The sequence below is a fragment of the Phalangium opilio genome, unplaced genomic scaffold (assembly GCF_054372755.1).
Source record: "Phalangium opilio isolate 3A_F unplaced genomic scaffold, DU_Popi_V2 ptg000009l_1, whole genome shotgun sequence".
NCBI classification, from domain to species: domain Eukaryota; kingdom Metazoa; phylum Arthropoda; class Arachnida; order Opiliones; family Phalangiidae; genus Phalangium; species Phalangium opilio.
Window position 1 is genome coordinate 5,063,451 of NW_028324146.1, and position 20,766 is coordinate 5,084,216.

At 38.2% G+C, this 20,766-nt stretch overlaps 2 protein-coding genes and 1 long non-coding RNA gene across 4 annotated transcripts; 1 reads left to right on the forward strand and 2 right to left on the reverse strand.

Moving 5' to 3' along the window:
• Positions 1–102: 102 nt before the first annotated feature.
• Tsp26A (Tetraspanin 26A) lies at positions 103–11,018 on the forward strand. 2 transcript variants are annotated; one of them, XM_089848682.1, is made up of 8 exons: positions 103–344; positions 671–865; positions 2,495–2,668; positions 2,737–2,865; positions 5,065–5,115; positions 5,223–5,339; positions 6,712–6,828; positions 8,394–11,018. In XM_089848682.1, the coding sequence occupies exons 1-8, from the start codon at positions 258–260 to the stop codon at positions 8,460–8,462; spliced, it is 939 nt and encodes a 312-aa protein (XP_089704808.1). In that variant the 5' UTR covers positions 103–257; the 3' UTR covers positions 8,463–11,018. The 2 variants fall into 2 exon arrangements, with proteins under 2 accessions (XP_089704808.1, XP_089704818.1); XM_089848692.1 differs by lacking the exon at positions 6,712–6,828.
• Positions 11,019–11,119: 101 nt separating this feature from the next.
• On the reverse strand, positions 11,120–15,546 carry lovit (loss of visual transmission). The gene is made up of 3 exons (XM_089848669.1): positions 13,614–15,546; positions 12,934–13,109; positions 11,120–12,697 (listed from the first exon to the last, which is right to left on the reverse strand). Exons 1-3 carry the CDS (start codon positions 15,142–15,144, stop codon positions 12,467–12,469), a joined length of 1,938 nt encoding a protein of 645 aa, XP_089704795.1. The 5' UTR covers positions 15,145–15,546; the 3' UTR covers positions 11,120–12,466.
• Positions 15,547–18,469: 2,923 nt separating this feature from the next.
• On the reverse strand, positions 18,470–19,476 carry LOC149713507 (uncharacterized). The gene is made up of 3 exons (XR_016369123.1): positions 19,385–19,476; positions 19,109–19,307; positions 18,470–19,034 (listed from the first exon to the last, which is right to left on the reverse strand). It is a non-coding gene; the product is annotated as an uncharacterized LOC149713507 (long non-coding RNA).
• Between the last annotated feature and the right edge of the window lie 1,290 nt (positions 19,477–20,766).

Genomic DNA, 20,766 nt, shown 5'->3' on the forward strand with positions numbered 1-20,766 from the left:
CAAAAACTTTCTTTCCAAAATGCCTCCCGGATACGAGAGTTTCATCTTTCCTAGTTTTTATGGTGAAGGCGGGCAATGATGTTTTCATCCCCTTTCCTCTAGGCTCTAAAGCCATCTCGAAGGGAGAACGAGAACGCTGTGAACTGAAGACATTGAGTTTTGTGTTTACGATTTACGAAGACTTGGCTATGGATTTACTTTTATGAAGCGTTTCCGATGTAAATATTTAAATAATTTAGTATAAAATAAACGCGAAAATGCCTAGTAGAAAGTCTAGAAGAGATACCAGTGAAATTAGTTGTTGTTTAAAGTACTTAATATTCGGTTTCAATGTTATATTTTGGGTAAGTAAGCCTTGGCTTCTATCCATTTTGAAAAAGACAATAAACTCTTATTATTCTGTCCTTGCCCTGGTAACAAAAATATGGTGAAATATGTTGAAAGCTATAATGTTTAAACAAATTAATGGAAATTTAAAGTTTATTTTTAGTAAATAATTTTGTCTCTTTAAAATAATCTGTTTCCGTTTGTTTTTTTTAACTAAATAAATAACAAGACTTTCACCCTAGCTTGTCTCGCTACGCCCTTTACCCATTGTAGATTGTTTTTTTATTGTCAAAAGGCTATCAAGTATGAAGCTAAGAAAGGAACGTAATTATTATCTTTGCAGTTAGTCGGGCTCGGAATCTTTGTTGTTGGATTTTGGGCATGGACAGAAAAAGATATTTTTAGCAACTTAAGTCGACTCACCAACATTGCGTTGGATCCAGCTTTTATCCTAGTCTTAGTAGGCATCGTAACTCTCATTATCGGTTTCACAGGATGTATAGGCGCCCTCAGAGAAAACACCTGTTTTCTAGCTTCGGTAAGTTAATTAATATGATGAATAGTCAATCCCAGTTATAAAATATGTCAAATGAGAAGGTTCTGTGAAGTTATTTATAATGCAAATACACTGGGTTTTCTAAAATTGGGGTAGGCTAAGCCAGAGAAGTAATAATTTTTAATGGGACAAAGAAATGACTTTGATGGGAGGGTAGGTTCAGGTTTCTGTCTTGTTTCATCAATATTTTGTCAAACATAATTCCAAAGTTAACCCAAGTTATTTTAAACCAAACTTATCCAACCTACTTTAAATCCGTTCCCAACCACGCCTACCTTGAATCCTTTCCCAACCACGCCTACCTTGAATCCTTTCCCAACCACGCCTACCTTGAATCCTTTCCCAACCACGCCTACCTTGAATCCGTTGTTCCCAACCACGCCTACATTGAATCCGTTGTTCCCAACCACGCCTACATTGAATCCGTTCCCAACCACGCCTACCTTGAATCCGTTCCCAACCACGCCTACCTTGAATCCGTTCCCAACCACGCCTACCTTGAATCCGTTCCCAACCACGCCTACCTTGAATCCGTTCCCAACCACGCCTACCTTGAATCCGTTCCCAACCACGCCTACCTTGAATCCGTTCCCAACCACGCCTACCTTGAATCCGTTCCCAACCACGCCTACCTTGAATCCGTTCCCAACCACGCCTACCTTGAATCCGTTCCCAACCACGCCTACCTTGAATCCGTTCCCAACCACGCCTACCTTGAATCCGTTCCCAACCACGCCTACCTTGAATCCGTTCCCAACCACGCCTACTTTTTGGAACCAAACCTACTCTTCCACTGGTGCTTAAAAACATACCAAATGGTGTGGGAGGTGGAGCTATAAGCCCGAATTGCCTTATTTAAGTAAAGCGCACAACAAATACTAGGGTGGACCGTGGGAGTCGGTATGCTGTCTTACTCTTATCTCCCATGTTCTTCAGTGGTTATTCTAAAATTATAATCGAACTCCAAATAAGAATAGGGAGCTAACAGTTCTGACCCTGAAACGTCACACCCTTCTATCTCTTACTGGAGTTTCATTCCCCCTTACTGTTGGAAACAGTATTCTTAGCGCAAAAATTCTAAGCAGAGGGGGGGGGGCTGCGTGATGTCAGACTATCTCTTCCCCCTAGCCAGTTGTTAGCTCCCTATGTTTTAACTTTTTAGCCACATCGTATGATGGATATCTACGATGGGGCTCTTAGTTTAACCTGCCCTGTTGTCATTCTCGCAGTAGTAGTAGTAGTAGTAGTAGTAGTAGTAGTAGTGCCACAGTCCTGCCTTTGGCAGTATCGTTCGTCATTTTTGAATGTCGAGAGAAAGTATTTTTCTTTTTAGTTAACGTTACAGTTCACAGGTGGAGTTTTAAACTTGATACGTTTTGGAATAAACCAGCAAGAATAGAGGGCATTTGGTTAGGGGAGGATTTAACATTGTTGATGTTACTTACACGGACATACTTGAGGGTTGAATGCAGAAACCCACCAGTATGGCTGCTAAAACCATGGGAATAGAAAATCTTATTTAAAACTTAAACAATTGACTATGAGGGTTGTTTTTCTTTGTTTTGCAAGTTCATGAACATTTTGATTTGCATTATTTCTTATTTGTTATAGTACGCCATATTCCTAGCCATTCTCCTTCTGCTGGAAATGACAGCGGGCATATTAGGCTTTATATTTAAAGATTGGATAAAAGCGCAAGCGACGGGAGGTTTCCAAGCCTTTATAGTATATTACCGCGATGATCCCGATAGGCAAAATTTAATAGATTGGATACAAGAGCAGTGGGTAAGCCATAGTCGGTAAATTTAAGTTTTTGTAACAATCGTTGATTATTATTCAATATTTTCAATAAGCTGGAGTGCTGCGGGATCGAGGGTCCCAAAGATTGGGATATGAACATTTACTTCAACTGTTCCAGTTGGGAAGTAGGGAGCCGTGAAGCTTGCGGAGTGCCATTTTCCTGTTGCAGGCCACAACCTGATGTAATTTATTTAATCAATCATGCTTATAAATATGTAGATGTCTGGTCAGTATTTGTGTAATTTATCCAACTGGTGCCATTTGTCCATGCAGATTTGGTAAGGAGTCTGTTAAACCTGATTAAGTCAGGGATTTGGAGAAATAGTGAGCTTAGGGATAAGTCAGGGATTTGCAGAATGGTAGCAAAAGGTCAGGGATAAGTCTGGGATTTGCAGAATGGTAGCAAAAGGTCCGGGATAAGTCTGGGATTTGTAGAATGGTAGATAAAGGTCTGGGATATATCTGGGATTTGCAGAATGGGAGATAAAGGTCAGGGATAAGTCTGGGATGTGCAGAATGGGAACTAAAGGCCAGGGATGTGTCTGGGATTAGTCTGGGATTACATAATGGTAGCAAAAGGTCAGGGATAAGTCTGGGATTAGTCTGGGATTACATAATGGTACCAAAAGGTCAGGGATAAGTCTGGGATGTGCGGAATGGGAACTAAAGGCCAGGGATATGTCTGGGATTAGTCTGGGATTACATAATGGTAGCAAAAGGTCAGGGATAAGTCTGGGATTACATAATGGTACCAAAAGGTCAGGGATAAGTCTGGGAAGGGAAGAATGGGAACTAAAGGCCAGGGATATGTCTGGGATTACATAATGGTAGCAAAAGGTCAGGGATAAGTCTGGGATTAGTCTGGGATGTGCAGAATGGGAACTAAAGGCCAGGGATAAGTCTGGGATGTGCAGAATGGGAACTAAAGGCCAGGGATAAGTCTGGGATGTGCAGAATGGGAACTAAAGGCCAGGGATAAGTCTGGGATGTGCAGAATGGGAACTAAAGGCCAGGGATAAGTCTGGGATGTGCAGAATGGTAGCGAAAGGTCGGGGATAAGTCTGGGATTGCATAATGGTAGCGAAAGGTCAGGGATAAGTCTGGGATTAGTCTGGGATTAGTCTGGGATTACATAATGGTACCAAAAGGTCAGGGATAAGTCTGGGATGTGCGGAATGGGAACTAAAGGCCAGGGATATGTCTGGGATTAGTCTGGGATTACATAATGGTAGCAAAAGGTCAGGGATAAGTCTGGGATTACATAATGGTACCAAAAGGTCAGGGATAAGTCTGGGAAGGGAAGAATGGGAACTAAAGGCCAGGGATATGTCTGGGATTACATAATGGTAGCAAAAGGTCAGGGATAAGTCTGGGATTAGTCTGGGATGTGCAGAATGGGAACTAAAGGCCAGGGATAAGTCTGGGATGTGCAGAATGGGAACTAAAGGCCAGGGATAAGTCTGGGATGTGCAGAATGGGAACTAAAGGCCAGGGATAAGTCTGGGATGTGCAGAATGGGAACTAAAGGCCAGGGATAAGTCTGGGATGTGCAGAATGGTAGCGAAAGGTCAGGGATAAGTCTGGGATTGCATAATGGTAGCGAAAGGTCAGGGATAAGTCTGGGATTAGTCTGGGATTACATAATGGTACCAAAAGGTCAGGGATAAGTCTGGGATGTGCGGAATGGGAACTAAAGGCCAGGGATATGTCTGGGATTAGTCTGGGATTACATAATGGTAGCAAAAGGTCAGGGATAAGTCTGGGATTACATAATGGTACCAAAAGGTCAGGGATAAGTCTGGGAAGGGAAGAATGGGAACTAAAGGCCAGGGATATGTCTGGGATTACATAATGGTAGCAAAAGGTCAGGGATAAGTCTGGGATTAGTCTGGGATGTGCAGAATGGGAACTAAAGGCCAGGGATAAGTCTGGGATGTGCAGAATGGGAACTAAAGGCCAGGGATAAGTCTGGGATGTGCAGAATGGGAACTAAAGGCCAGGGATAAGTCTGGGATGTGCAGAATGGGAACTAAAGGCCAGGGATAAGTCTGGGATGTGCAGAATGGTAGCGAAAGGTCAGGGATAAGTCTGGGATTGCATAATGGTAGCGAAAGGTCAGGGATAAGTCTGGGATTGCATAATGGTAGCGAAAGGTCAGGGATAAGTCTGGGATTTGCAGAATGAGAGAAAAAGGTCGGGGATATATCTGGATTTTGCATGGTCAAGAATAACCCTAAAATGGTTTCATACAAAACCCTGCTATTGAAATATCTGCCTTTCAGACACCAGTTTTGGCAAATACTGGCATTTAATTTAGATACTTATCCATATATGTGTCACGTGGTAATACTAATAGAGTTGAATTCTCTATTCAATTGCAGGAAATTATTAAAAATAAGCAATGTGGGTATGACGTGCGTAAACCAGACTACGTAAGAAAATTGACATATTTTTGCATGACTGTGTTATATAACTCTTTATTACTAACAAACATATCCGTCCGTAACTCATGGGGGTTTGTTGTACTATATGTGTTTAGGCGGGAGACAAGTCTACGATAATATATGAGAAGGGATGTCTTCGGGCGGGTGAAGAGTGGATTGAAGCTAATCTGGTTCCGGTTGCGGGAGTCGCTGTTGGGGTGGCTGTTCTACAGGTATCTTCCATTGTTTTTTTCTTCCTAAGGTTTCTAGACTCAATAAGGCGTTCGTATCTCCCCTTTATGTATAATATCATTTTTGTTTGTCGTAAAATAGAAATTAACAAAAACTTCATGTTACCTGAATTAATGAATTTTCAAATTAAGTGAGAAATTACACGTGAATTAATTGTATTTGAAAGTAAAACCAGAAGTGAGATGAGACCAGAAGTACTGAGCTAACCAAATTCTTCACTCGGCGAAAGTGAATATTCTTGATAACACACCAACGGTTGGCCCTCTAATGGCGGTTTCTGAATTTCCCCTCCAAAACGTGAGACGCTCGCGGTGGTAGACGACAGAACTAGATTCAAGCACCCGCGTCCGTGTTCCGCCGCTTTAGATTGAGGGGAAGGGGGTAGGAAATGTTTTTGGAACTCCACCAATTTTTTTCTCAGTCTAGCGTAGGCGCGATTGAAGCGGCGTAAAATCCTCAAATTTGTTCACTAAAGCCAGGATCTACTGCCAATGCTAGAGCCCTTCACTTCTAGTCTCATCTCACTTCTGGTAAAACTTAATAATAAGCAATAAATTCCAAGCCATTTCACACTTATTACCTGTACCAGGTAACATAAGTTTTTGCTAATTTTAAAATAGTGCGATAAACACAAAATTAAGGTAAAAGAAAAATGGGTTTAAGGTGTATGAGCAGTGATGGAAGTTCATTAAGATATCAGGAAAACATAGAAGCAAAACAGGGAATTCTTCTTGCCTTGCGTCATAAGCTTACTAGAAGTTTATCTGTTAAAACAGTGCAGCAGTGTTGGAAGATAAGGATTCCCATGTCACTTCTATTTTCTCCTGATATTATGAGGTTGTTTTTACCAATTTTATGGGTAAACTGGATCATTGATTTAACTATTGTGGCGGCCTCTCCTTCAGTGGACCTAACTAACAAGAATAATAGCAAAAGTTCATAGACGGACAAAAAGTATACTTCATTGAAACTTGCTCGTCCATGTGATATAATAACCCCCCCCCCCTTTACCCTTAGAATAGTGTCAATCCCCCCCCCCCCTCCGTCTATGATTACCTCCACAACCGTATCACAGGAAAAATGCGCGAATAGGCTTATATAGTAGCAGATGCTATCTCTAGGACCAAGCATGACCGCCATCTATTATCTTTTTTACATCTTTGACCTCAAAAACTCTCTTCTCTGATTGATTGAAAGGAGGTTCGTTAGCTTCTCATTTTACATGGCGTCTACAGCCAAAGTTGGGGAACACTGAACAGAGTATACTTTTTGGCTTTTTATCTATGAACTTTTGATGCTACTGGAATCTTGAATAAATTGTATGTTAACCACAGACTGATAAATTTGATTTAGGGACCTAAAAGGTCCAGGTTAATATACGAAAGAGGCTGTTTACAATCTGGGCAAGATTGGGTTGAAAAAAATCTGCTCATTATGACAGGGTTTTTTCTAATCATCACAATGGTACAGGTGAGATTCCATTCAGGGTTTTTTCTAATCTTACAAAAACTGGAATTTGGTCAGATACGATTAGAAAAATAACTAATTGAGGGCTTCAAAATGGCATCAATTCATTTCATTTGAAATTCAAATTGAAGTTTTTATGACGTGTTTTCTCAATTTACCCTAATTGGGGTTATTTCTTCTGATTGTGCAGTTAGGTTAAACAGGGTTCATACAAACCTGGAAAAATCAGGGAAATAAATAGTTGACAAAAACCTCAGGGAAAACTCAGGGAAATTACAAATTTCTAGTAAAATTCCGGAAAATCAGGGAAATTTGCGTCAAACAGGGGCCGAGTAATTAAGCAAAATGTTCGTGAACATGCCCTCCATAGGATTAGCATTACACTATACTTTGGAGGCTCATAACTCTGGTTCTACTAGAAATACGGGGATGTCCTTTGAGTATGTTATAGTCCTATTTGTCCCCCATCCAACCATACTTAAAACTTAGGGCTACGACAAACAGGGGCCGAGTAATTAAGCAAAATGTTCAGAAACTTAGCTCCCTCCATAGGATTAACATTACACTATACTTTGGAGGCTTATAACTCTGGTTGCATTAGAGATACAGGGATGTCCTTTGAGTATGTTATAGTCCAATTTGTCCCCCATCCAACCATACTTAAAACTTAGGGCTACGACAAACAGGGGCCGAGTAATATTAAGCAAAACGTAAACAAACAACCCCCCTCCATAGGAGTAGCGTTACACTAAACTTTGGAGGCTCTTAACTCTGGAAAATTCAGGGAAGTATGTGGGGAAAAACCTGGAAATCTCAGGGAAATTTGTTTTCCAAAAGTTGTATGAACCCTGTTAAAGGTTACACTTTTAAGTTGAACTATTAGGGAGTGGGCAAAGGTGAAAAATTCCCCTAACAAACGTCAGGCCCCTACTTAGCCAATAAGGCGCATTCCCCCACTAGCATTCCACTCTGTAATTTTCGCCGCCATTTTGGCTTGAAGGGGAGTAACCATCTTAAGCCATACCCCTCTGACCTCTTCCTATAGATCAAAAATTGTTATATTTACATCGTAAGTTTATTAGATATGTTCCATAAGTTTGTCAATGGTTAATGAGAGCTTGTCATGAAGTGACGTACGTCATAGATTCTCGTAAAGCCGAGGGGTTAGATGCTCTAGATCTCTGTGTACACCTGAGTTCAAAAGAGTTCAGCTTTGACAGTGCATCGAGTTAAAATCCTTCGGAACTCAGAGTTTAGCTTTGACAGTACATTGAGTTCAAGTCATATTGTACACCTGAGTTCTCAAGTGTCTTCCCCCTCGCGTAAAGCGACACCTGGTGAGGCACTCTCAATGCCTTAGTACAGACTGCAAACCCCGGTGTAGTACTTATGGAACATATCATCTAAACTTATGTTTAAAGCTTATGCTTTTGAAGCCCTCAATCCTTACATTATAAATCATTTATTAGTTGTAAAAAATGTAATTAAGCTTATTTAATTAAGGTCTTACTGTGTAATAAAACTTTCTTTGAGTTGAGCACTATAAACAGGAATTGTTTTTAATCCAGATATTAGGCATCTGCTTCGCGCAGAATCTCCGCGCAGACATATTTGCGCAGAAGGCCAAGTGGCACTGACAGCAGGAGCAAATCTTCCGTGGGCATGTTCGTTGACTATTTATTAAGAAAAATAAATAAGAAAATGGGCATTATCGACAAACCATACAGTAACAGACGCCATCAACAGTGGTTTGTTTGATCGCGAAACTTTCCTTGTCACGTGTGAACAATTTTGTATCATTCACAACATTCTGCATCATAATAATTTTTGGTTTACGTACTTTTGAGAAAGATTTTGAAGTTACGCAAACTTTTGACTCGAAATCGCCCCTTCAAGTGCTGTGTGTGTGTGTTTGTGTCAAATTAAGGAAAGTTGATCAAAGCCTCGGAAGATTTGTGGAAAATCTACACCAAAAAACTTAATAATTACATAAAAAAAACTGTTTATAAAAAACATATTACGCAGTTTCTGCTATGGGACAGTACATGAAATATATTTATTTCATTTTACAAACCTACTCTTAAAAGAAAAAAAAAAGCACAAGGAGCTACAATTATTTTTCGAAAAAAAAAAAATAATGACCATAATTACATACAAGCAAGCCACGAAAAAATTGCCAATGCTAACTATAATGAAACAATATTTGTGGATTAAAATTCACGCAAGATATTAATTAATTAATTAAGATAAAGAAAATTAATTCTCTTATAATCTAGACAGCGCTGTCGTGCTAAAAAAAAATATTATAATCCTCAATTCACCCCCCGTTCCTGTTTAGTAGTCTGGGAGACAAGGTTTGATATTGGACTTCGATTTTGTGTGAGAAAGTAACAGTTGTTAAATGAGGTATCACAATTCTACTTACCAGCTTATGATACCATAGGCGTTAAAAATGGTAGCTCCCGACTTGAAGTACTTTCCTTTACTTTCCAAAGGTGTGGCAATGGTTTTTATATTAAAAATACCTTTAGCAGGCATGTGTAATACATATGGTGTTCCGAAAAGAGTGGTTGGGCCATATTACAATGGATTATATGGGTGATTTTGAGTTGTAATGTTCTGTGACATTTTGCTCTTCATGGCCACTGTTTGTAAGTTTAGAAATTATGACTAGACTATTTTAGGGATGACCCCTTAAAGCGAGGGTGAAGTGGAAAATCAAGTGATTTTTTATCGCTTCGTCTACTAATTATAAGACCAGTCTGCATAGTGAAACATTCGGGAAATACCAACTCCGAATGATTTTAAAATTCAAATTAGGTTCAGATTTTAAGGATAATTTGAAAGAAGGTCCTCCGACCAATCGCGTAACGCTCTGCCTTTTGGTTAACAAAATTCCCGTGGCACATTCCGTGTTGAATGAAATTTATCACGAGATTTGATAAAATTCGCGCGTTATGTCACAATCGTGGCGCGAGACACGGAGCGTGTCACGAGAATTTTGTTAATAAAAAGGCAGGGCGTTACGCGATTGGTCGGCAGTCTTTGTTTAAAATTATCCCTAAAATCTGAACCTAATTTGAATTTTAAAATCATTCGGAAGTATTTCCTGAATGTTTCACTATGCAGACTGGTCTTATAATTAGTAGAAGAATCGATAAAAAATCGCTTGATTTTCCACTTCACCCTCCCTTTAAATTTAACTAAGAAATTGAAAGTCAATACTAATTAAGTGGTCATAAGTTAAACATTGTAATTGTAACTTGCAGGCGGTGGTTCCAAACTTCCAATGGCAAAATGTTATTTAACATTTTCGACTCAAAATCGCCCATAGAACCCACTATACTTCGGTTTTACCACCCTATATAATCAAGTGATGGTTGATCAATTATATTCACTAGAGGCAGGGAAAATATAATTAACACAGGTAAAGATATAGATCTGAAATAAACTTGTATCCTATCCCTTTATTGACGTCACCATGACCCAAGTGTTGCGAGTTTAATATTAGTGTATCTGACCATACCTTGGAAGTTTCATTCTTTCGCAGGCAAGACACGGTGTGTCGTTTGTATTTTGTTTAGGTTGCGTTGAGCAAATATTTTCAAAGTTTTGTAGTTACATTACATCTCCAGACCAGCAGTGAATAAAGGCTACAGTTGAAGCCAGATAGAATTATTTACTCAAGAATTCCTTATCTTGAAATGGAAAATAAACCCAGTGTTGAAGACTCTAAACCAAGGGACAACTTAAATTAAACGGAAATATGAAATTCTGCCACTCGAAAGATCTACACATAGTTATTTTCTTACACAAAATCGATATTTCAAAACTTGCTCCTGGACTACGAAAGAAATTCCTAGTTCTACACGTACATAGTATATGATTGTAATTCATCGTGGTGTGTGTGATTGTGTTTTTAGAGGCTGTGATATTTATTTTCCTCCCCTTTTCATAATTTAATTTCGTGTTAATAAATATATCTTTTTAAAAATAATCTTTTAGGCACAATTTAGTTATTTTTAATTTCTACCCCCGTTTTTAACAGAACCCCCTTTTTTTCGTCATATTTATATAACTTAACTATAATTGTACCACCAAGTGGGTGTACTATAAATAATTGATAATAATTAATTATAAGAGAAAAAAAATAATATTATTATTAAACGTGACTTTAAAACATTTTATTCACATATTCGTTGTTTTCTTTTAATATAATGTACATAATTTAAACATTTTTTAATTTTCAACAACATAGATGCCATTGCAGCGAATAGACTATGTTCAGATGATAAGTCGTTTACACTTTTTAATATTCTTATGTTAGAACGTAAGAACAGAAGCATATAGATATCAATCGTTATCAAAAGTATATAGATGTATAAAAGCAATATATCTATATATACTTTTGTTGCTGGTGAAAATATTCCATCAAAATGACTAGAGTAGAAGCTGTCCCGAAGACTATACGCTACATAGACTGGAAACGTCTGATACATCAAGGACAAAATATATTGAAAGGGAAAACGTGTATATGCACGATAATGTCACTAATAGGTGGCGAACAGAAGCGAATGATCAATATCACGTTCACAATTGTCATTAAAGGAATCGTGTACAATAAGTAATGTGGGGGCGGTGCCCATATGAAACTTGGTGGATATATGGAGTTCTATCTAATCTCTACTGGGGAAACTTGAATTTCGTTGACCCCGAGTATCCATATGTGACTTGGCTAGTCACTAGTTCACGAAATAGTAACGCTACTACTTCAAAATATATATAGTTCTTGACACGCCCCTACATAACACATTGTACAATCCCTTTAAAGTTAAAGTACCACCAATACGTGCTTTTATTTACTACAATGACTTAATTCCACTGAAAAACAACTATGGGGTTCCAGTTTATGAAGCGTATTTACTGACTGCAAGAGACTCAAAACTTCCCATCTCCAGACTATCCGCAACTGCGGGCTTTATGGACAAATATACCCCAAGCACTTGCATGGAAATATTAGCAGTATCCTTTAGTAGTCTTTGAGATTATTGACCCATATCCCGGTATCCTCTAGAACGTGTTTTCTTTTGTGACGCCTAGTGGATACTTGGAAAATGTTTTGGCCATTTGCTGTCATTCTATTCTTTTGATAGTTGATACGAAAGAAATTTGTTTATTTTTTATATGGTCAGTATCAATTAAAAATGCACTGAAGCAAAAGCTACGTGAATTTACACAATAATGTAAACCCTCGTAGCGATAAAGGTAATTCCGTGCATTCTGAATGTGACATAGTAAATCAGGACCAGAAGTATACAACTCTAATACTGTTTATAAGGACCTGCGTCCGTGACCAATGAACTAGTGAGTGAAGTTCCTTTCTCTCTTTTCCTGGAAATATGAATGGAACTGTACCTACTAATTTCCAGTCGTTAGTTTTTTTTTACGGAACATTTTAGACCAGCTGTAGTCTAGAAAATTGGTCACGGGTGCTGGTTCTGGCAAATAATTGAGTAATTTACTCCTTGTTTTACTTTAACATTTGTTTTAAGTACGATACAAAAATGTATGACGAGAGCCCCATTAAGCTTCGAAAACCATCGAGTAATATTTCAGCCACAAACGCTGAGAAGTGAAGCATTCACAAGTCCAAATACAGCACTTGAGTGGCACATATAGCTCCGCAAAAGCTAAGTAAAATAGCGGAGCAAACGGTCGCCACGCTTGAGTTTACGGCGGAGACGATGGACCCCATACAAGTTGACAATAGAAACTGTGAAAGAAACACCATACTGCCAACAAGCGCCACATCAGTTCCGATACCCCTCAACTGTTGACCCTTCGCGGGGTCCTCTTCAGAATTTGACGTGAACTGAAAAATGTAAGACATCAACGTTTTCTTTCTGTGTATAATATTAATGTCGGCTGCGCAAGTAACTTCATAACAATTTGTATGACACTCAATGAAATACTCAATTGGAGGTGTGTTTCCAATGAACTTGTTATTTGACCAACTTTAGGAAAATTGAAATTGTCATACTTTATGTTATTAGGTTTCTTATGGCTTCTGTTATAATCTATTTGTATTAGGGTCGTGACTCTACTTACTGTTTCTGTGGCGTGATAGTGCGCTACTAGCAGATAAGGCATCGTGAATAAAGTAGCGTACATAACTCCCGCGGTTGGGGACAGTAAGATGACGCTCACTTTATGTCTGGTAATTGCCATCAGAATCATTCCCACAGTGTAGACCAACTGACCACCGATAAATACACGTTTGGCCCCTGTTTGGAATAGAGTGAAGTATGATCGTTAGTGATTGTCTTTGGAAAACGTAAGATAAGTAGGTTACTAGTATACTAGTAAGTTTATAAAATTGACATTGTCTGTGTACTTTGTCGGACCACAGTAAAAAATTCAAAAGGGTACCTGGAGAGCTTAGCTTAGGCATTAGCCAAGGGTTCAAAGAGCTGTTTGTTAGTGTCAATACACTCTAGAAATAAATTGTCAAAAGGTGTTGACGGAAAAAGTAAATCAACAACGCCCTTTGTTTACTTTTTCAATTGCACCTGTTAACCAAATTATTCAACTACATTGTCACTCGCGGACATCAAAAAAGGAGATAACTCGACTAACATTTTTAGTGGTCTTATCTGGAAATTCTCATGTGTCAGTGTTTTGGGCCCAAGTCGACTCTCACCTGTATTATTCTTATAGAGAAAAATCTTTCCTTCTGTTGCAAACTAACCATCGTAACGATTAAATAACGTAATGTAAGTGACGCTTACCTAATTTCTTGACTAAATTCTCTATGATGTAAGAGTATCCGGAACACGACAGTGAATATAAAGACATTCCCCAGCATCCGAATCTGACTCCATCTTGGTAGAGAATGTATTTGGGATCTGATTCTGGGGCGCTCGGGTCACCGCCAAAAACGCATTCTCCAACGAAATCAGTAAAGTACAACGAGTAACTGACCAACGACATCCAACAAAATAAATTCGTCAAACATAAAATCTTTATCGATCTCGGAACAATAACTATCGATTTCAAATAAGTCTTCAACGATGGCGGATGCGTTGGTATTAAACTCGAATCGTTAATCTCTTGAGGACTGCCCAGCTCGCTCAGTGATTGGTTTTCTACATATGGTTTACCATTGGCCGTTGTAAAATTCAACTCCTTGGCTTGACCTTCCATGGAAACTCCCGGGTCTGATACTGTGCCGTATGTTTGGTGGTCGTATTCTGTACTCATATCAGGTTCTTCATCGTTTTCGAACTGGCTGTACTTTCTAGTTGAAGGTTTATTTTCCTTAGCCTTGAGCTCACCAGTACCGGTTAAGTTGCAGAGAACGTCCAGGGGCACTTCTCTGAAACTGGTAATCGTGGTGATCAGGCAGATTAAGAATAGTACCGTGACGATGGTAAAGACAGCTCGTTCGTGTGACCCGAGTAGAGTCCCTACGAAGGTGGACTCCCAATCGATACCACCCATTGCGTACCCGACGCAACCACCTAAACCAGCCATAATAGTGAAGACACTTAACCCGGCTACGTGATCTTCTGGCACTGTTACGTCCAACAAGTATGTCCTGGATGGTGATTGACAAGCGTCCGAACAAAAATCTAAGAGTACCGTACCGAGTATAGTGAAAACTATCCCCCAAGGATGTCGTCGTTCTACAGTTGTTTGGTTCGCTTCTTTAACAATGTCGCCAGTTGACTCTGGAAAGGTTGCGTTGAAGTCTGTTGTTGTAACGTTTATCTCGTGATTGGTCTCCAAGTCTTTGTCACCCAACGCGATTCCAATGTCTTTTCCATTCGGAACGAAGATGAGTCCGATCAAAATTCCCACGGATAACGCGATTATGAAAGGTCTACGTCGACCCAGTCTTAGTCGGCAACTGTCGCTCAAGGACCCCAAGATGGGAGCCAAGAAGAGTCCGATTAAGGGGCTGAGACACCAGATCATGCTTAGGAACTCTATTTTGACCCCTAATCTTAATAAAATTGGACTGACAAACGCCGTTTCGGCCGCGTAACAAAATTCGATTCCGCACACGGCACCGCTGAGCAGGAACAGTTCCCATTTTGTCTTTCTTCGATAGATGTGAGAATAATCGTCTGAGAGGTTACCTCGGTTCAGTGCGGTCACCATTTCGGACGGGAAACGTCCAATTTTGTCCTTGGCTTTGCGTTGAAGGCTTTTTACTCCGCGTCCCAAGTCGCTTTCTCCGAGGCGGTTTAGGGACGTGTTGGTTCGCTCCCGAACAGTTCTGATAATGCCCTCGACGTAAACCGCGTTTAGATTCATTTTGATCACGTGTTTTATCTTTCGTAATCTCACGTACGTATAAAATTTCACACCACTGGAGAGAACGGTAATCGATAGATATCAGACGAGATAAAAATTCTTCCCTCCTTCAAAATTCTTTTGTAGAGAATTTTATATTCTATGTTATTTAATATTCTCCTTCTTTTGCGGGAATTTTCTTGAACTTTTATTTATGAGAAACTTGTCGTTGAAATGTGGTAGGTATATAGTTGACCCTAGAAAAAAATGTTTATTACGTATACCTAATTTTGCCACTTATTTGTGTTTTGGGTTATCGGTAATTACAACTTGTGTAGTTGTTATAACAAAACAGTAGGTATTAATTGTCAGAAAAAGCTCGCGTGTAGAAGTCAAACTGCAGCATCAGCCTATATAGTCTAATTCAGTTCCATAAAATTATCTGAGGTTCATGAACTAATAACCATTTGCTTGGTTTTTATGAAGATAGTTCGCTACCAAATTACCAGAATTTAACACAAATTGAGAGATGAACAGATTATTGATAGTAAAATACATTTCAAAGAACTTAAAATTGAATTTGTGGTAGAAAACAGGTCAAAGGTCAATTATGATATTGCAAAACAATGAGCCAAATACGATTATTAATTTAGTATAACAAATTACTGAAAGATAAAGGCAGGATTAAAAACACAAAAATTATCAAAAGATAAAAGAATAATATTGTATGTTGCATTCCCAAAATGGAACACCTGTGTAATGAAAACTGTCGCATCCTATTATCGCAATATGGGGCATTTACTTCTTTTATGTTTTTAAGGTCATTTGAGAACCAAAATTAAATCATAGATTTTATTTCAACTCGTTGCACGAACAAAAATGTAATATTCAGTCGTTAAATTTTGGGATTTGGGTCTAAGGTTTTGGGATTTTGACTGAAATTTCAGGTATCTCGAAATCTAGTTCAAATTCCCAATAGGATATGTTGAGATTTTGAAAAAATAAAAATAAATAAATGAATTTTGGATATTTTTAACGAAATTTCAGGATTTTGAAAATATATTTGAAAGATTTTAAGATTTCGGATGAGATCTTCAGGGAAATTGACAAACGTCCGACCCCTTAAATTCGATTGTAGATACGGATACGGGTATAATTTTACGCGTATTACATCAACTAAAAATGAGAAATGTATCCCATCTTGATAAAATGTAGTACAATGTTTTGAAAAATTCATTTTCGACCAAAATATTTCATTCTTTTTTGCTTTCGGTGAAATTGAGTTGAAAATGTTGTATGATATTTTGCCTTCCGGGCCACTGTTTTCGAGTTATGACTTGGGTGTTTTAGGGATGACCCCTTAATTAAATTAGCATTGTCTTTCAAATTCATAGTTAATTTTAAGGGGTTATAGAAATCATTGTCTTTCCGTTTTTTAAATTAAATTTAAGGGATCGTCCTTAAAATACTCCCATCATAACTCGAAAACATTGGCCCAGACGGCAAAATATCATAGAACATTTTCGACTCAAAATCGCCCAAGGAACATCAACCCCTTAATTTATACCAGACATATCAGAAACACCTTTTGTGAGGATCATTTCCGAATTCGAATTAAAGGATTAATTTAGATTAGACAATGAATCGGAAATACATTTTTAACTCAAAATCGCCCGAAGAACATCCCAATTTATTTATGGCAGACTTATCAGAAACAACCCGGTATAGTTGAGACGGAAAAAACCTTGACTAAGATATTTCGCAAGATCAGAATAAAATTTAAATTGAGGTTAATCCGAATCAATTGTTTAGACGACGACAGAGTTGAAATATAGAATTTTGGAGCATTTTTTTACGCGAGCGGCTCTTCAGTTATTTCGTTCTTTGCCCTTAAGCTAAGAATTGTGAGAAACCATACAGTTCGTCCTACTCCAAAGTCGAAACCTTAGAAAATCATAATTCCTAGAAAGGTTAGAAGTTTATAAGCGAGAAAATTATAACATTAGTATGACCTATTGACCCGAAATCTACTGGGGCGTGATCCCAATTCGGATATAGACAACCTAACCTAATTAACTAATTGTTCTATTTCACGACTGGAAAGCATAAATATGCTTGAAATTGTACTGAAATCCTTTTCACCCGGTTTTATTAAAAAATAAAATCCCAGAAAACCTGGGTTTTTCTTACCGGGTTTTATTGGGTTTTTTATATTTAGCAGATGGAGTATATTGTAGTAATTGGCATTCAAAAGTTACTGGTTAATAAAAAAAAAATATGAAGTACTGGTACTATTAAATAATCCTTTTGAAGTTGAAACGATAAATATGTTATTTTTAAAAAGAAATTATATTAGCATTTAAATTCATCAAAATTGGAGATTTTAGTGATGGGTTTTATTAAGTGGGTTTTTATGGTGATTAAAACCCAATAAAACCCGTGGGTGTTTTGGGATGGCTTTTTTGTATTGGAACCCAGCGAAAAAGCTTTTTACAAACCTTTATTGAGATTCGATATTGGTTAGATTTATGGGTTCTATGAAAATGTCTAACAGATTGCACACAATTATTTTACCAGTATTGAAGAAAAAATATCTGCTGTTAGCTTAGGTTAGGTTCACCAGATCGTGAGATTTTCATTATATAATTTAAAGTAATACAGTTTGGAACAGAATAAAACTAACACTTATTTTGAGTAGAATGTCTCTGTACTTCTCGTGAAATCCGATCCATCATTATTGTTTCTATAGCTTTAAACGCAGTGACATACTGGGTGTAAGTTACGGGCCCGACATTTTGCTTTTTCTGTCATTAATTCAGCAACATTTTTCTCAAAATAAGTGTTCCGTTGATCTGTACGACCTTGTATAAGTGTACAATATTTTGCCATCCAGGATCCGATCTGGGAATTTCCAATTCATTATCCACCTTAGTTTACTTTTATGATTCTCATATCCTCCTCATAAAGGGTGTTTCTGAAAGGTCTGTGAGAAATGGAGGCGAATGTTCTTTGGACAGTTTCGAGTCGAAAATACTATGATATTTTGCTGTCCGGGTCACCATTTTGAAGTTATGATTGGAGTGTTTTACGAATGATCCTTTCAATTTATTTAGCATCGTCTAAAATTTTAAGAGTCATCCGTAAATCACTCCAATCATAACTTGAAAACGGTGACTCGGACGGCAAAATGTCATAGAACAATTTCAACTCGAAATCTTTCAAAGAACATCCCCCATAATTTCTTACAGACCTTTCAGAAACAACACGTATACTTTTGAATTAAAAGATTATAAACATCTTTATGGATAATTAATATATAATCTACAAGTTAATGGATTCTATTCAAAGTAGCTTCCGATGCATTTACTATTAATGTTAGATTAGGGTTAACTCATCCAAAATAAGTAAGAATGCCAATTATCTTGAAACTGTTTTGATAATGCACGATTAAATAGAATATAGAGTTTTGGGCGAAATATTACAGAAGAGAAATGTTTTGAAACTTAAGTAACTATTTATTATTTCTACCGATTTAATTATTTAAATCAATCACCTATTGGTTACGAACATCGTGGTTTCTTACAAAATATTTTTAAGAACTTTACTTACCTTTAAGAATTCCAGTTGTTGTTAGGAAGTTTTCGTTCCGCGGAAACAACATGTGGTTCCCGTATCCCATCCTACTCGGAAATCGAAACTTAACTGACCGGGATCGATGTTGTCTTTATTTCTCTTTGGACGGTGACGTCTTCGGAATAGGCGGGGCTAAGTTATACCTTGGCTGACTAAATACTGGGACTCCATGATGGTATTAACCCCGATAATCGCATTACCATTTCAGTATCCGCTCAGCTACTCTTTCTTTGGGTAATGTTGGCGTTTGGCGTAGTTACTGGCTTATGTAATCTCTCCTCGGTATATCAAATGGTCAAATTCAGAGGTTGGGTAACAGTTGAAGCTGACATAATTTGTCACTGGTACTTACTGTTCTGTTAAGCAAAACGTGGCCCGGCCGTTTCTGTTCCTTTGTGGGTATCAGAAGTTCCGACACTAACGGAATGTATTCTGGGGTTGTTTTAATTTTTGGCAGACTTATGAGAAACACCCTAATGTTGAATTGTGAGCACTTTATACCTAGTTTAGGTACTTCAAACAGTACGAACTAATTTGAAATTGAGGAAGCGCTGGAGTATTAATTAATTATTAAAGAATATTGTGGTGATATTTGGTAAGTTAAGGATGGAAATTACCACCGACTCACATCTCTAATTTTGACTTGATTAAATTCCACCCATGCTTCTCAAATTTATCATTAAACAAGTTGGGAAACCAAAATAAACCTCTCCGAGTCGAGGCGCAATTATGAGGTTTTTCTTAAATAATTAAATAAATATAATTGTTATTAGTTATTCAAGAGTATGCCTTTTGGAAATTTAGGGTATATAAGGCGATTAATTCACAATAAATTATAAGAAAATCCGCAATTGCGCGAACCTTTGGTGGAAGCCCTGCCATTGGGAGGCTAGACGTTTCTCGTAACCCTAGCCGATCGTCGCGTACTTCTTCATCCTAACGATGGGAGTGAAGCCAAAAATTGCTTTCTGCGAACACTTTGCTCCTATTTGCCAACTGCGAACACGGTGACAGACACACAAACACACACAGACACGTGCAGTATAATACCTCTCTGTGATGTCATCGTCACTCGGAGGGGTAAAAAAAAAACGCAACACAAAATTAAGAAAAAAGCTATAAGTGGTGACCTGATTTACAGTTTCCCATGAACTGTATTTCAACTCTAATCCAAACTGTAACGGTGTGATATCCGAGATGATTTTGTTGTTTTAGGCACCCTGTTTTTCAGACATACCTTGTGTAGTCTTAATAATTGTTCGTTTTGTTTGCCTTTCATTTGGGGGTAGGGTTTGGGAGTCTGAAGGTTGTTAGGTTCTCTTGAACGGAGTAGATTAAATCCGTCTCTCCCCAGTGGCTTCTGGCGTCCTTAAAAGGAAACCGATGTTTCCCGTCCAACGATGGGTCCCGCTTGGATAAATGGGGCCGTTTTCCCACTCCTAAAAGGCGAGAGATCTAATGGAAAGAGCCCGGATTGGTCCATAAAGCAGCGGCTTAGATTCGTTTTCATCCCGATTCAAACAAACCCCTTGTCACCACCACCACCACCGCCACCATCACCAGGGCGCGAACGCTCAGTCAAACCTTCATTTTGTTTGACGTCCAGCCCTTTCGAAAGCTTATTTCTCTTTAATGGGTACGCGTCACTTAATCGAAGTCGATTTCCAACAGACAAATTAAAGCGAATCCCCTGTTTAGTCCCCCTGTTGTTTATTCCCTATCATTCAATGATTCTTGACAAAATGTCTGAACAGATTCCTCCTACCTTAGGAAGCAATAGCTTTATCTACGTGTTATTTGGTTGCCAATACTCAATTAATAGACTACACGCTAAGCTGCAGTAAAAAACGTTCTTGTTAGGTCTAGTAATTGTTTTGATGAACGGTGATCTAGTTATGTAAATATTATTTTGGCATAATGCGTGATATTTTATTCATTAACGGTCATATTAAATATATTTTTATCTATGTACTAACAAAGGAGACCAGCGTTGCAAGGGTAACACTTCAC

Coding starts and splice junctions, on each gene's coding strand:
- Tsp26A (XM_089848682.1), top strand. CDS start 258: ATGCCTAGTAGAAAGTCTAGAAGAGATACCAGTGAAATTAGTTGTTGT. Junction 5,340..6,711: donor TTGGGGTGGCTGTTCTACAG/GTATCTTCCATT, acceptor AATTTGATTTAG/GGACCTAAAAGGTCCAGGTT. Junction 6,829..8,393: donor TAATCATCACAATGGTACAG/GTGAGATTCCAT, acceptor TTTTTAATCCAG/ATATTAGGCATCTGCTTCGC.
- lovit (XM_089848669.1), bottom strand. CDS start 15,144: ATGAATCTAAACGCGGTTTACGTCGAGGGCATTATCAGAACTGTTCGG. Junction 13,110..13,613: donor GAATTTAGTCAAGAAATTAG/GTAAGCGTCACT, acceptor TATTCCAAACAG/GGGCCAAACGTGTATTTATC. Junction 12,698..12,933: donor ACTATCACGCCACAGAAACA/GTAAGTAGAGTC, acceptor TACATTTTTCAG/TTCACGTCAAATTCTGAAGA.